Raw genomic sequence first — 16901 nt, 5'->3', positions numbered from 1 at the left:
ATAGGAAACCTGATACAATGAGCAAAAGGGTGGAGCTACAAAGCGAGCATCCTAACCTATGCTAGAAGACTGTGTAGGACATAGTCAATGTCATAATCATCAATGCTACCATAGTCATCCTCACTGGCATCATCATCAACAGAACAGATCTAATCTGATACAACACAATGCAGCACACACATGGCATGAAACGTCAAGGTACGCCCGGTGACGGGCTAGGCAATGTAGACAAGAAGACTGTGATAGATCGTGGCCTATTGTGTGGAGTGGTAGTCTATCTTGCCCTCCTGGTAGCTGTTCTAAGTGCCACGGTAATCTCTATTGGCCGTATCCCAGGTCTGAACATAGATGAGATGTCAGCTAGCGTGATCTGTGCATTTGTCCTTTGTCGAATGTGCTCACGTCTCGATCTCAGGGTCTCTGCCTCTCTTGCTATCTGTGATCAGGGGGTAGCATGCTCTGGTTGGAAGAACTCTGTGATCACACTCTGAGATGGGTCAGATAAGGCCTCCTGTCCCTGTCTCTGTGATTTGATGAGCCGCTCTCTATGTCAGATTGCCTCATGAAGGAAAGCGGCAAGGCACCTTTGGTCTGGGTATGAGAAAAATCTGGGAAGGCCCTTGAACCCGTCTTTGAAAAGGCAGAGGTATCGTCCACGGATCTTGTACTAGACTGGGCAACGGAAGGCGAAGTGCTTCTCTGATTCTACCTCATACTGCTCGCACAGTGTGCAGAATCTAGATATGACTCTCTATGGGGATCCCCTCTGCTTGTCCACTCTCGATGCGGAGTCGGTGTGATGACACACAGAATTGCCCAATGGCAATCCTAAGCGAGTGTGGTAGGTGGATTTGAGTGGACCTTGGTGGGATAATGAAACCCTCCTCGGAGATGCGTAAGTAGTGGTCCCTATAGAAGCTGAGCTTCACAGGAGGACAAATGGAGCGTCTCTCGAACCATCTGCATGTGTGTGTGTGTACCAGCATCTCTGATCACCCTGAGCTGCTAATGCCATAGAAGAGGATAGCTACCAACCAAGGTAGTTTGTGTCGTCCTGCAGTACACGAGTCATAATCTTGCACGTGGTTTAGATAAGTGATAATTTAGAATGACGCATTTGACTACAATGGAGATGCTCTGAACTCAGCTTGAATGATATGATGGGGAAGAGATGGCTTACTACGGATCATCCATGATAATAAGAGAACGTGTAATCTCTCCACTCGAGTCCACTCTTTATCAGATAGGTTTGGTCCCCAGTAAGGACTACCATACATGCCTGCAGGTTGGCCCAAGGAGTTGAAAAAGAGAACCTTGGTCTGTGGATCTTGGAAATGCGAGTGGAAACAGTCTCCCTAGTCGGGCAAGGGAGGCGTATCCTTTGCTCAGGCGGGCTTGCATCGACGGTCTCATCGTGAAGATAGGGCCAGAAAATAGAAACCATGGGTACGTGTATGATGAGATAATCTCAATTGGTGACTTGTCAAAAGTAAATTGGTCTCTTTGTATAGCTACTTGGGAGGTGTTGAAGATCATAACTTGGTTTTACTCAAGTTGACCTTCAAGTCATGGGACTAACAAAAGGCCAGTAGTGCATCTAGGTGTTCTGGAGCCCCTTTGTGGACAAAGATAAGAGCACCACATCATCAACAGATAATACAATCTGGAGCAAGGAACCAGCAAGAGAGCAACCAACTCCCCCTAGGGTCCTCATAAAAGACTCAAGCTCGTCTATATAAAGGCCAAACAAGGTCGGTGAAAGTGGACAGCCTTGTTCGATTCCAATAGTGCTCATGGTCTCATCTGTCCAACCACCTTGATGTGAACTCTGCTAGAAACCCTCTCGTATAGTGCCATAATAGCCCATACTATCTCCTGGCCATAGCCCAGCTCTTGCAATTGTCGGATGAGACGTGCTCGTGGTACTATGTCAAAGGCTTTGTGGAAATCCACAAAGCAGCAATAAACTCTCTGCCTCCGTGCCCCGGCCCTCCTCTACGACCCTCCGGAGCTGACCTCCATGTCGAGTACTGAGGCATATATCTTGGACATGACATGCCCAATCATATGTTAAAATACAAACTACTATTTCCTACTGCAGATCACGGGAGCAGCACCATTACTTTCCTCCCAGCCAACCTTGCTGAAGCTTTCAAGCTGACAGAGAATTACGAATCAAAAACATACGTGAAAATCACCATTCTCTTCTCTCTCAAACTTCAACAAGCCCCATCTCCCTAGATGGATCACCAGGGTCCCTCCTGGAAGCTCCTTCTTCTGCTTCCATTCAGTTCAATGGGTGTTTTGTTTTGTTTTTTTGGTTTTTGTTTTTTTTTAAAACACCGCTAGAAAACTGTATTTACAAACTGACGCAATTCAGTCTACTTGCACTCTTACACAATTCCCTATACTAGGGAATTCCTGCAATCCCAAATTCACACTCACTAGGCATTTAACACAGGCATATATCTCAAACCGCGCTTTTCCCTATCCTAGGGAAGCTCCTGCAAACAACTCTGACTGCAGCACATAGGCATAACGTCAAGCATAATCTGTCCCTGCTACAGCATCAAAGCCTCATGCAGACTGATCACTTACGAGATCCCGTCTATGAAAGCAGAGCACCAACCGACTAATTCAAGGAAAAAAAAACACGAAATTGACGGAGGTCAAAGAGAGCTCCCTGGTCATCAACGATTTCGTCACAGCCTTCTTGGATTGCGTGGCCTCTTCCTTTGTCTGCCAAGGTGTAGCTGTCTGATCGAGATGTTCTCCGGCTATGGGTTGCCCATCCACAAATCTTCTCGAAGATGCACACGAGCCACCACTCTGTCCTGCGTCACCTCTGCGCTCCTAGCCTGTCCTTCGCTCCAGGTTTCAGCGATCACGCATCGTGTTCTAGGCCTCCACGTACACGACCCACCACCCGTGCGTCCATCTACCCTGCGTTTTGTCAATTGCCCTACGGGATCCCCCACGCTTCCATCATAGACTACGGGCAGCACCAACAGCCAAGTCACAGGATGGTCATCAACGATTTCGTCAGTCACGGGCTATCAGCGTCGAAGGGTCTCCCCGTTCACGAGCTACCAGTAAGCCCACGAATAGTCCTAACCCCAGCAAAATCCTGATAGCGGTGCGGGAGGACCACCAATAGCGATTCGTTGTCACGGGTAGCCCCCTCCAAGTTCGTCGTCGCCCGTTATCGTCGATCCCATTTGTCCATCGCGTGAAGGTCACAAGTGGTCAAGTCGCCACACCTACGCTCCACGCCTATTATCCGCCATCACCGATCAAGTGATACACCCTCAATTCACCGTTCGTAGCTTTCGTCACAGCTCACGAACCCCTTCCTTTGGTCTCTTCCCTTGTGCTCTGATACCAAATGTTAAACACAAATGTTAAACACAAACTACTATTTCCTACTGCAGATCACGGGAGCAGCACCATTACTTTCCTCCCAGCCAACCTTGCTGAAGCTTTCAAGCTGACAGAGAATTACGAATCAAAAACATACGTGAAAATCACCATTCTCTTCTCTCTCAAACTTCAACAAGCCCCATCTCCTTAGATGGATCTAGATGCCACATGTCATCATCACAGGGCCTTCCTAATGCAACATTTCACCCCTCTCTTGGGATGCATTAAAATCCTTTGCCCCTAGGCACATTCCTTGCATTAGGCCCTTAGCCTTAGATCCACCTAGTCTGGTGCTATCAACCCTCACCTAGGACCTTGACATTAATTCCCTCCTGATCATTTACATGAAGCGCAAACAAATAATTACAAACATAGATCCCTTAAGGGAAATGTCGACTGATTCTTCTGAGGTCATGCTACCTCGGCTAGAGTGTAACATCATAATAGTCCTGTAGTTTTCCGGACTCATGGGATCCCTGCCTTGTGAATAGGTGTGATGGTGTTGAGGGTCCATGTGCGAGGGAAACCGAGGCAAACGGCTTCATTGAACATCTTTGCTAGGATAGGGGCTAGGATATCAATCCCGTATGCAACAAACTCGGTGCATAAACCCTCATGATCTTTTACTCGGCCATTGTGAAGCTTCATTACCGCTTTCTTGAGGCCCCCCTTAATGAATAGAGTGCAAGAGGTGGGTAGTGGTGTGTGCGAGAGATCAGCTGCCTCTGTCCTATTGTCTGTGGGATCTTAAACTGGCTTTTTCTCAAAGACAGAACAATCTACCAGAATAGTTTCGTTAGCAGGTTTTTGTGTCGATGAGAATGCCTTTTATTATGAGCTGTGATACTATTTGTCCACTGCCAACTTAGTCTAGATGTCTGCCAAATAATCTCATCAGGGAATGCATTCTTAAAGAGGTGAAATGGTTAGAATCTACTCAAATTATTACGAAAGGAAAAAATGTCAGCAAGGGGAATCAATTTGTGAGAATGACATAACTTTTCTATTTCTGTTGGACCAGGTATCCTTACAGCTTTATTAAGATGGCCAACACCACCTGAAGGGTGAGTCTTAGTTTGCTTGCAGTCTTTTCAAGGTTATGTTTCTCAGGTCTGATCACAAGTTCTCGGGTTAGCTTGCTTATGATAGCTGCATAGCTTTCGATGATATGTTTCCGATGTGCATTTGTTTTGTTTGGCAGAATGGAGATGCCTGTTGTGCAAGTTAAAAAATATGGTGTCTCTTTGCTAGCCAAAAGTGTATGGTAACCACTATCTTCATTTCCTTCCTATGTTTGGTCTGAAACCATGGAGGAACTCAAATATGTTACATGGATTCATGAAACATATTGACTTAGAAACTGTTTTCATAGAACTCAAAATTTGGTTATTTGCACTTATAGATATATCTAGATGAATCCAGGAACATCCCAAACTCATCCTATGAAAACACAACAAAATAGTGCAGCCTCAATCTCATGATAGTCACAAGGTTGAAAACCATAAACTCCATCACACGTAACAGGGACTAGCTGCTATAAATTCCCCATTACCGTCATCAGTGCCCAATGGTGGGCTTTGATGGTACACATTGACCTATGCTGACCTAGAAACTTTCAATTATTTAAACAGCTTACATGGCTCCTCAAAATTGTGTTCATGTTGCTGACAGGCCTCTACTCTCTGTGTGCCATGCATTGGGACCTAATATGGTGATAATTGTGTGGGTGTCACAAGTTGACATGTTTTGGCCTATGGTGACTGTTAGACTGTTGGGCGCTGATGATGTCAGTGGGGATGTCATAGTAGGTAGTCTTTGGTATTTGTGATGGAGTTTATGGTTTTCAATCTTATGAGTGACTATCGTGAGATTGAAACTGCACACTGTGTTGTATTTTTCAAGGACATTTTCCTGAATTCATCTAGATATATAAACATATATTGGTCTATGGGGGGGATTGTTGGGGCTTAGGCCTCAGCTCCTGCGGGTGCATGAATTGGGACCTATGGGTACATGCAAATATGATAGTAATTGAAGATGGAAGAAGCCTCATAAGCGCCAGTCAGCACGTGGATTTGGGTATTGACACATCCCATATGGGTATATGATACGACATGAATATAAAAGAGGGAGGGATACTTCCCTAGTATGTTGCTAGCTTTTTGCTGTGAGATAGAAAAGTGTGGCTGGGAGGCAAAAGGTGCGAGAGTCTCTGTACTTGGCGCTGACTCATGGCAGAGAATTAGGATTCTATTGTGTGATTCTTTCCCTCACTTTGGGGCCAAAACAAATTGCAAGCATTAATTGCCGGGGGGGGTCGAGGGGAAGGGGTTCAAAAAGAAGGGGAAGATCCTATTCCTCCTTGAATTGGTCTCCTCTTTATACATAATGAAGACCTGTGAAACACCATACTGCATATGGGGTTCAAGCTTTCTTTTAGAGATGCCACATGTTGATTGAGACATGCCAGGCATTTCTCATTTTTTATTTTGGCTTGAAATAGAATTCTATTAACTATGAAAGAAATACCAGAGAGAAGGAACTCAAGGCATACATACATCATGAAAAAACATATGTTGTCATCAGTACCCAAGGATAAGCTGCCATCTGGGATTTGAAAGATTTCGGTGTCATGTGGGTCAATCCAGTGCCTACTAAGTTTCTCTTTGAAGAATGTGTTTCATGTCTCTTACACCCCCTTCTTCCCTTGTCTCTTTCTCTCTTTTGTTATTGAGATCATTTTACCCTTTGTAAGGTTGGGTGCTAGTGTTATGAATGGTATTTGTGTGTGTGTGTGCAAATGATCAATGTTGCCTGGCAAGAAAATCAGTTGCCGCACTCTTGGAAGCATGGCATAGTCAAACTTGTGCCCAAAAAACATCTGTGTGACCATATGTCAGATTGGAGGCCTATTACTTTGATGCCTGTAGTTTACAAACTCATTGCCAAAATGATTGTGTATAGGCTTCATGGGATACTGAATGCGGGCCTTCATCCTCATCAGTATGGGTTTGTGCCGCGAAGACAAATCCATGACAATATCTCCAATGCATTGACTGCAATTGAATATGCTAAGTACTCGCATCAAGATGTGCTCATATTGCAGGTAGATATTGCTAAGGCATATGACACGGTTCAATGGGATTTTATCTCTCAAATCATGACAAAGTTGGGCTTTGGTCCCAAGATAGCAAATGCAGTTTACTGGCTTTATTCTGGCTCTACTTCTCAGTGCATTCTTGGGGGTCATCTATCTCGGTCATGGACATTGGGTAGATCAGTTAGACAGGGCTGCCCTCTTAGTGCTCTCTTCTATGCCATTGCGACCCATCCCCTCTTAATGTATCTTGATCATCTTACAAACACAGGACAGATGATTGGTCTTAAAATCCCTGGGGCTGCATCCTTTTTGGCACAAGCATATGCTGATGATTCCTTCTTTATGCCACAGAATTCTCCCCGGGAAGTTCACATGCTTATGACCACTCTATCATTGTATGGATTGGCAGCGAGATTGCATGTCAATTTTGACAAATCTAAATTGCTTCCCCTGAAACAATGTGAGTGGCATTCTATTCTCTGGCCAGGTCAGGTGGTGCATTCCAAAGATGTAGTCAGGCATTTGGGATATCCTAGAGGATGGCATATCACCAGGAAGCAGCAGTTAAAATGGATCTTCCAAAGACTTCAACATAAACTGGAATATTGGAAAATTTCTACTTGGCCACTTCATGTCATGCTCAGAATAGTACAGTCCATTGTCATGTCCTATGTCCAGTTCTTTTTGCCTTTGCTGCATTGGTTCTCCAGAGATATTTCAGCCTTTATGTCTCAAGCTATGGAGATGTTATGGAGGACAAAAACTGTTGTGAAAGCATTGAGACTGATGAAGATGGAAATGGTGTGCTCTCCTAGGATGCATGGTGGACTTAATGTCCTCAATATAAGATATCATGTACTTGTAAGGAAGGCGACTATGCTCCATACTTTTTTCCGCCAACAACAGCCATGGACTTGTATGATAGCATCCATGTGTGTCAACATGAGGACTTCTGCTTATGGTCATTGGACTATTGATCATTGGGAGGTTGTCATTGGGAGATTTATAGGAAAGATACCTGGCTGTCCTTTCTCTACTGCTCTGATACTTGACTGGAAACAAGTACTTTCTAAGGTCAAATGGGCTCCTGATAATTTTCAGGGACAAACTCAATGAGGAAAGAAAGTATTCATTGGAGTGCCATCTTTGACATTCCACTCGCTTTACAAGAACCTGTTGGGGCATACAATCTCATGAAATCGGGAATTAGATACATACATGATGTGGTAGATAATCAGGGCTATGTCTTATCTTTTCCTCAGGCCACTGCTTCCTATGCATTGGGAATGCACCATAGGTCGATATGGAAGAAAATTGCTGATTTGCTACATCCTTTTCTACCTGTTCCTCCTGTGGTTGACACAGACAGGCTTATGGATTGACAATTGCAACCCTCTGCCACATGCTCTCATCCTGTTCCTCTGCCTGCCTTGACCTCCATCAAAGCCTACAGGCTTCTTCAACCTCCTCCATGGATTCAGCAATATGCTAATACTCTATGGCATATCAGGAAGCCCCTCTCATGGTGGCGGAAGAATCTCTGGATATTATGGAAGTGTAAAATGCCTTTGAAACAAAGACTCTTTCTTTGGAGATGCATGACAGGCACATTGTCAGTGGGAGTCACACTTGCCAAACGTCGCATTGCACTATCCACATGTTTAAGATGTTTAGCTCCTTCAGAGACTGTCTCTCATTTGCTTTGGCACTGCCCGTGTTCTAGGAACCTCCTCGGGAGAATTTCAGATCATCTTCGGCTCCGTTTCCCGAGTCATAGATTTGGGAAACATTTTTGGCTATTTGGCAGATTTATGAGGTCTTTGTCTCAATACTCACTATTTCTCTCTTGGGTGAGATATTGGGCTCTTTGGACAATCTGGAGTGAGCATAATTTGGCATACTTGGGTCGGCAGATTCACAAGTCATATGAATCTTTCCGAGCCTCATTGCGGCAATCCTTATATGATGCCTGCCATGAGGGTGATATAGATGCTTCTTGCATAGAGCTTTTCTTTTTATGTTTCTGATCTTTGGGATACTCTCCATTTTGGAGACTTCCCATCTTGTAAATTTATGAGCATATAAATACGCTGCACTGGATATTACTAAAAAAAAAGTGTGTGTGTTAGCATATACAGAGATTTTCAGCTGATGTAATTTCTAGCTCCTCGCTTTGAGTTGACTTTTCTTGTAATATAAACAATCATGGCTTTCACTTTAAAAAAAAAAGTGTGTGTGTGTAGTTGGGTCTAGAAGAAAGAAAGAAATAAAGCAATTTTATTAGAGTCTTCAGAAGACCGATGGGTCTATGAGACTGAAAGAAAACCTGATACAAATCACAGTAAAAATCATGTACAGGGAAAAATCATAGACAGACCTACCTTGGGACTAATACGTTAGTCTATTGATTTATGAATAGTAGGGGAATCTTTTAGCAATGCTGGTGAAGTAGTGATATCATAGTAAAGTGGTGACAATGCCAGTGGTGAATGAAATATCGAGAGCAAGCTGCGGAGCTGAAGTTGGAGGAGAAGGAGAAGAGAGGTTGAAGCACTGAACATCCTGTACATAAAAGAAGGGGCGCAAGTAAGGTCTGCAAATTGTAGAAGGGCAAGGGAGTGACATATGGAATGAGATGCACAAAGAAAAGGGAGACTAGAAGGTCACAAGGTAAGTTAAAATTTGCGAAATCTAAGTAAGGGAGGGAACCAGAGGTTAAAAGTAATATAGCAAGAGAATCATGTGCAATTTTGGTCATCAAACATAGCAGTGTTAGAATAGCTAGTTTGATGGTCACCTGACTGAATCCTGCATGGTGACACATCAAATTGCCCAATACTGTATTCTTTCAATTACCACATGAGGCTGTGTCCTCTTTGTCTTTGTTTTCTCTTTTATGAAGGTAGGTTGTTAAAGAAACCCCCCCCCCCCCCCCCCCGCTTATTAAAAAAAGAAAAAAAACCTTATAAAAGAAAGTTAGGTTTCTCTATTGTTTTCAGTTCCCATGTTGATATGAGACCTTTTTTCTTTTCATTCCCACGGTCTAATGTGCAACACTTTTGAAAACAATGGACGACTAAAGTTGTCCCGAGTCTGTTACCCTGCTTTTTGCTTGAGAGTGTAATGGATCTTATAAGTTTGTTGAGAGCTTAAGGGGTTCTTTGCTCTCTCTTACAAAAAGATACATTGTTTCCTTTTGCAGGTAGACCAATACATTCATAGGGTTTTAGTTGAGGAGGATGCCACAGAAAATTCAACTGGCAGCCTGTACAATATATGTGGGAATGTTGGAGCATCGATGTACAAAAGGGGTGACTTTGCAAACTCAAAAATGGCAAATATTCTAGTATACCTTATGAAGAAGGTATGTCACTTCTTACAATGGACATGGCAAATCAATATGTTTCGCAATGATGTCATCCGTGTGCAAATATGTCAGAGCGTACGAGGATACACACGTGCAATCATATGATTAGGATAAAGTCAAGTGTGTGACTTGTCAAACAAATGGAGAGCTTTTATTATCAAAACAAGGTATTTATAAAGAAAGTATATAGGGCTACATATTGCATTGTCCTAAGGCAAAGCATGCATACTCTTTTTCTAGAGAGAAGTACCTTCTATTAAACCTTGAAGACTATACAAAGAGTCAGCTATCCATGAGGTGTTGAGAACAAAGGCTGGCTGTGTTGCGGCTTGGTTCATTGGGTCCCAGGTTACTGCCTAGGATAGCAACTGCCAACAGCCAGTGTGGTAGACGGTACAAATAAAGGACTCCTTGATCCATGAAAATGTAGAAAATCCTTGCAGAAGTTTTCCCGCCTCTCAGCAGCCTTATGGTACCCTCTCTACCTCCTCCCATCACTAGGCTGCAACATGCCATTTAGATATATTAGGCAGTGATCCTCTGGCGGGTCGCTAAATCTTGGATCCCTTGGCTCATGACACGACCAAGTAGATGGCAAATCATCTTATTGAAAAGGTATGCCACCCTTCTATTTGCCAGGTTGGCATTGCACGTGCAAATGGCATTTGAATATTCAGCAATGTCAAGTTCACAACTTCACATCAACTGCACTATGAAAGATTCAATTGGCATTCTCATTTTGCCAGGACTTTGTGAGCCACTAGCCAAAAGAAGATCTTTCTCGGCTAGAGGCTGCTCCATAGATGTGACTAGAACCTAGAAAAACCTATGTGCCTCCTCCAACTAATGTCGCCTGTGTACTAGGCTCCATTGGGGAGGCCTGCCAGCTACAAGCTGTTTCAGATATGGGTGGTGTTGGAGAAGAAGGATAGTTACACTATCCTCTTTGATTGCCTTGCTCAGGATTGACCAAAGCCACTTTCTTGGATCCCATTGCAGCTGTTTGAAAGGGTGGGCCTCTGAGAGATAGAGCTTACACTTAGTGTACTCATCCTTGTTTGGTCTAAGGTTAATGGCTCATCTCTTCCCTTGCCATCCCACAACATTAATTGTCTCCTACTCCAGGGAGTCAAGAATCCCGTCATCCACAAGATTGCAATCAATGGCCTTTGGCTCAAACTACAAGAACTCTGCCAAGTTTACGCTAAAGAAGACTGATAGGCTTTATCTCGTGAGTCCCTTGTCCACACATCTTCTAAAGTGGTAAGCCGTGGAGGGGGCTTTAACGGGGACTCATATCCTGCAGAACTAGCACCTATGTAGCATTTACAAACCCCTGTCTAAGTCAGTCCCGCTAGGCCATTGGGATGGCTGTATCAACCTCCTGAGATCTTAGGAGCTGTCCCTCTCATATGCATCAATGCCTACAATCTCTCATCTGGATGATGCGGACGATGGCTCCTTGAGCCCATGGATCTCATGGGTCCCACTAAGGAGAGCCTCCTTGTTAGTAGGGTATCTATGAAAATGCCTTTGTGAGAGGGTCCCTTCCTATCCACAGGGTGTTTTTGAGAAGCCCTTACTCTAGTAGGAGTTTCCAGGGCTCTAAGCTTGTACTAAGATGTTCAACAATCAACTTGCCAAAGAGAGGTTTACTTTGCATCTTTGGGTCAATTATACCTAGGCCATGCCCTGCACGGGCAAGAATCACTGTCTTCTAGGCGACCCGTCACACACAAGACTTAGTATCCTAAGCAACATCCGATCCTGGCCATAGAAAGTTGCATACCAAGTGCCTAAGGTGCCCATTCAACCTCTATGAAAACATCAACAAGACACAACATATTGGTCTAGAAGGACCTTGTTAACCACCGCCTCAATACATTAGGGCGAAGTAGTCACTCCCAACCTATTAGGACACAATTTAGTGGCGGATGAGTAGCATCACAGAGTTTCACGTCCGCCTCCAACCAAATGACTATAACTCACATCTTGGGAGATTCTGGCTAGTATTACAGCATGTCATATTTGGAGAGCCAGATGTACAGAGGCTTTGGAGGACTCCCAGGTTCACCCTTCTCAGACTATGGCTAGTATCGGGGCAGATACTATACACACTTTGATGTCCATTTGGCGAACATACGGGAAACCTCCAGGACTGCTACTACTAGGAGGGTTGCTTTTCTCAGAGTCTGGAAGGGTTCTCCTTTCTTCTCTGACTCTCCTTCAGGGATGAGGTGGCATTTTCAGCCGCCACTTGGGATTTTTGTTTGCTCATTATGAGCTGTTTTTTCTCATGCTTGACATGATGTACTCCCGCACTTGAGCTTGCTCTGCATTTTTTATTCATACTTAATGAAGTACTTTTTTTGAAAAAAAAAAAATCACTACAACTATCCACTTTGAGCTTATTCTGGCCGGTTTTGTTCATACTTAATAGAAGTCTTTTTTTTTTGGGGGGGGGGGGATCACTCCAACTAGTCACTCAAGTCCTAGCCTATCCTTAGGGGAGGCAATATGAAAAACTGCCTTTTGACCCATAGATCTCGACTGTGCTAGCCCAACAAACCAACAACCGCATCATTTGGGACTTCATGGGAAGTTCAAATAGCTTAGATGTGCAATGCGCCTCCCGTATGGCTATCGAATCGAAGCCTATAAGGTGTGGTTGAGCTGCTAGCCACCCCTACAGTGCCACCTTTCAATGGCTACAGAATCACATGTGAAACCTCAAACGCAAGATAAACCTCTGTTGGACCTTAGATTCGCCTCTAGGACTCCAATAGAGTTCTAGCGCCCCAAGCATGAGACCTCATGAGGAAGGGGCTATTCTGGGTGGGACTTGTGACTGGTAGTTGGAAAAAAGCCTCTTAGTTTGTAGAGGGAGACCCTACCAAGTCAGATGTGGGAGAAGGTGAAGGGGAAGAGGAAAGGGGAACGCTGAGGTCCTCTCGCTTGGTTTGAAGATGGTTGGAAGGGGATGGTGAGGTAGACCCATGAGATGCTAGCTGCTTGGGGGGGACTGAGTGTAGGGGGGAAAATGGGCAACTGTACCACCTTAGGGCGTTTTGTTTGAGGGAGGCTTTCTAGGGGAGGTGAAAGAGACATCAAGGGGAGGTGAGGTGGAGCGATGCGACGGGACTGTAGCTCCCTCTATTGGCTGCCTCCACTATGGGGTTGTGACTACAAAAGGAGGCTTTGAGGCTAGCTTCTGCATTTGAACCATTTAAGGGGGAAGATATCAAAGTACAACTCTTTCTCTTTTGAGGTGGGTTTGTCAAAGAAAACAAGATATGAGAAGCTTGCTAGATTGCAGTGCTCTTCCACAGACATGTAGGAATAGATTCACACACACAATAGATTGAAATGCCAACATGGGCTAGAGTGAAAGTGTAGAACTGCAAATGCAGCAACTAAACTGCAAATGCACAATGAACCCCAAATAAAGCACGCCAATTGAGGCGGCATGGAGGTGAGGAGGGAGAAGCTTCCTAGTGCCTTCTCACAGAAGCTAGAGCTTCAGCCCCATCCTATGTGGCACACGAACAAAGTGGACCCAATCAGAATGCACCAAACACATACTTTAGATGCAATACTTGCATCTAATTGGCGTTGTGTTGTGTGGGAACCATCCCCTTCATCCATGATGGATGAATGTGTGGGCTTGCCACATCATGTGGTCCCTTACCTGGTCCATGACATAATGTCATGGATGCCCTACCCTAGGACCAAAGGTCTACCTACCACTCTTTTTTACCTTTTACTGGTTGGATAGGGTATAAATGGATGCTCTAGTATGTGTGGGTGTGTGGATTTGTATGTGTGAGAGCATACTTTTATACTATGGTCTACACCCACTGGGCGCTGATGACGTCAGTGGGGATGTCATAGTAGCTAGTCCCTACTATGCGTGATGGAGTTTATGGTTTTCAATTTTATGAGTGACTCTCGTGAGATTGAAACTGCACTATGTTGTGTTTTTAGAGGATGAGTTTGGGAATGTTCCTGGATTCATCTAGGTATATGTCCGGTCTCGTGGTGCTCAAATATATGAGGTTACCAACGAGTTGCCTATATAAGGTGCCATCTAGTCCAAGACTATATTGATTTTTCGACAATTTCTCACTTGGATACATTTTATCTTGGTCTCTCTAGACCTGAATTCCCAAACAATAATGCATATAACCAAAGTCTTTCATATTAAAGGCTTTGTTTAGGTCTCTTATGGTGTATTTCATTAGTTCCTCATTATTACTAGTGATGGCAATGTCAATAACATATAAGACAATGAGAACTATATATTACCTTTGTTACCATGCTTTGTTGAAAATGGGGAGAGGGTGAGAGACACTCAATCACATGATTGGAGACAAGAGCTGAGGCACGAACTGATGTTGATAGATGGTAAAATCATAGCAAGTACATGGCCTCATTTATAGGCTGGGCAAGCCTTATCTTCTCACACTGACACCTCATAGATGAGGTCACACACAAGAGAATCTAGATCCTATAATCTAGGGGAGGAATCACACCTACCACATGAGGTGGCACAAGTGGCCTCAAGACTTCTTCACACTCACACAACTGTAGGACACTCCTAGGACTCTAGGACCACACACACTAGGACTCCGATAGTTCCAACAACCCCCCTTCGGAGTTAGGGTGAGAAACTATGACATCATCCAGACTGTGCATCCCAGGCAATCTCAGAGGCTAAAAGCTGAGCATAATTCAGAGGTTGAACCAAGCACTCTCATGGCTTAGGTGTCAACGTGATCAGAGACTCAAATCTAAGCATGGATGCATGACCAACTCATAGGTCTAGGGAGTACACCAACATCCTGGAACTCGGCCAGGCCTGATAAAGGAAAGACATAACAACCCCCCTGTCTCCTAACTGGGTACATGGAAATAAGTGGAGCCTTTTATAGGACAAGGCACACAAAATGACAAATTATTACATCAATTTAGGGGGACTATCCAAGGCAGAGTACCTAACACACACACGACTCTAGAAAGATCACCTCATGGAGGGATAGACCAGAAACAGCAACAGTGCAGGCTTGTTCCTCAGGTCCAGAAGGTGTAGCTTCATCGTCTTCGTCCTCGCTCTGCTCTGCAACCAGATTGGCATGTTCTTTGGCTTGTACCTTTGCCATCTTCTTGAAGCAATGATCCTCTGTATCGCCAAGCTTCTGACAGTAATTACATTTAAGAGGTTTTCCTTTCTTCTTGGGCTTATTCTTGAGAAAGAATGCTTTGTCAGGTTCAAAGGAAGATTCTGCTTTCTCTGTAAGCCTACAGTCCTCATCAATGAGATGAGCTACCATATCCTTAAAGCTCATATTGCGGCTGACTCTTAGGACAGCAAGGATCTCACTGTACTTGGAAATGTCTTCAATACTTGAGACAAGTACAGCAACTTGATCATCATCTTCAACAATGGCTCGGATGGCAGATAATTGTTGGAGAATTGACCCAAGATTGCTCAAGTGTTCATTGAGGGTTTCAGTTTCCTTCATCTTGAGCTTGAAGAGTTTTTGTTTGAGAAAGACTTTGGAATTATTGATCTTATTTCCAAACAAGTTCTCTAATTTTTCCCAAACGTCATTTGCAGTCTTATCAAAATCCACATGGTGGATAAGGTTCAGCTAAAGCTAGGCCAATGATAGCCATTGCTTTATCATTTTGGTTCTCCCACCAACTGATTCTAGCATCATCACTTTGGGGTTTTGGCTCCTTGCCATTGGTGATATTCCATATGCCTTCTCGCATAAGAAGAAGCCGGAGTTTCGTCTGCCAAGTTGGGAAATTGCTCCCTGAGAATTTCTCGATGAACGAGGAGATTTTTATGCTATCCATTGGTTGGGAAGGTCTTAGCTGTTATTACAGCCAGTGTCTAAATCCCTTACAATGTTTACTCAAAATGTTTACAATGTTATAACAGCCAGTGTCTAAATCCCTTACAATGTTTACAGAGGAGACCTCAGATTATCAAGAAAGAACGCTGATTTCAGCCTTCAGAAGAATAACTTCAGGAATGGAATTGGAAGACATGGAGCTATACTAGATACATGCTTCGACAGTAGCTTAAAAACAGCAATTTTTCATGTCATACCATGTGAGCCATCTTGTCCGGACTGAAACTTGCAGCAGCACCATCTTCAGTTCACGGTCAGCACTTCATTGGTCGATCCAGCAGGATCGCCATTAAGAGGAGAAGATGCATGTGTAGGTGTTAGCTGGGCTAATCGTGGCTGAAAAATGCAGACTTTGGGCTGGAAACAGTGCGCCCCTTTGCTGAACCACTTCCTGACTGAGGGCGACCACCAAATACGCTAGATGAAGGTGCACTATTGCTGGGTTAAAGGCGATGAAAAGGGCTGGAGAAGACGAACAGGAGCAGATTTGACTGTGGCGGGATGCGATTTGCAGATGTGGATAGCGTCTTCAGAAAGCATGGCATGGCTGTTGGAACACTGAAAGGAAAGAGTAGAGTTGACACAAATTCAGAATACTTGCTTATAGAATGAAGAAGAAAGAGGTCCTTAAGTAGGCACCTCATACAAGGTCACTGACATCACTGATGACCTCAAAGCTCCACAATCATCTCCTCAATCTGCTCCTAGATTCACTCAATCATCCTATGTGGCTTTTCCACCACCTAACTGTGCTTGTGGGCACCTAACTGTGCCTCTAGCACTCACACATAGAAACATAAGGTGTGCCTGAGGCATACACCTTGAGATATCCCAACAATGGCGTAGGTATATAGCAACGTGAGAGAGTCGCCCGTCGTAAGAGCTTCAGCGTGGCGCAAACATCATAGTAGAGAATCGGGTCAACAAGGGGTGATGCAGATGAGGAGAATAATGCCGTCGATCGTATCAAAGTTACTCCTTCCGCTATAGCCTTCGTGACGTGCCGTTCACAATCTGTGTTTGCTCCGCTATTCCATTTTTGGCTGTAAGCGTTAACGTCGGGCCTCCCATGGTGGCGTGAGGAGCGAAAACG

At 44.2% G+C, this 16901-nt stretch overlaps 1 protein-coding gene across 2 annotated transcripts in view; it reads left to right on the top strand.

The window, feature by feature from the left end:
* Positions 1-16901, top strand: part of LOC147883730 (protein IN CHLOROPLAST ATPASE BIOGENESIS, chloroplastic-like) — a 121871-nt gene that overhangs the window by 73551 nt on the left and 31419 nt on the right. The window contains exons 4-6 of one of the 2 annotated variants that reach the window (XM_087398508.1): positions 4442-4484; positions 4622-4679; positions 9723-9884. In XM_087398508.1, the coding sequence (XP_087254634.1) occupies positions 4442-4484; positions 4622-4679; positions 9723-9884 (263 nt within the window). The remainder of the gene's footprint in view (positions 1-4441; positions 4485-4621; positions 4680-9722; positions 9885-16901) is intronic. The other variant, XM_087398509.1, reaches the window with a different exon arrangement.

Source organism: Dipteris shenzhenensis, chromosome 27 (assembly GCF_047967505.1).
Source record: "Dipteris shenzhenensis isolate YYH24624 ecotype China chromosome 27, Dip_SZ_1.0, whole genome shotgun sequence".
Lineage (NCBI taxonomy): Eukaryota > Viridiplantae > Streptophyta > Polypodiopsida > Gleicheniales > Dipteridaceae > Dipteris > Dipteris shenzhenensis.
The sequence above is the reverse complement of the archived record's forward strand: the minus strand, read 5'-3'. Positions and strand labels throughout refer to the sequence as shown.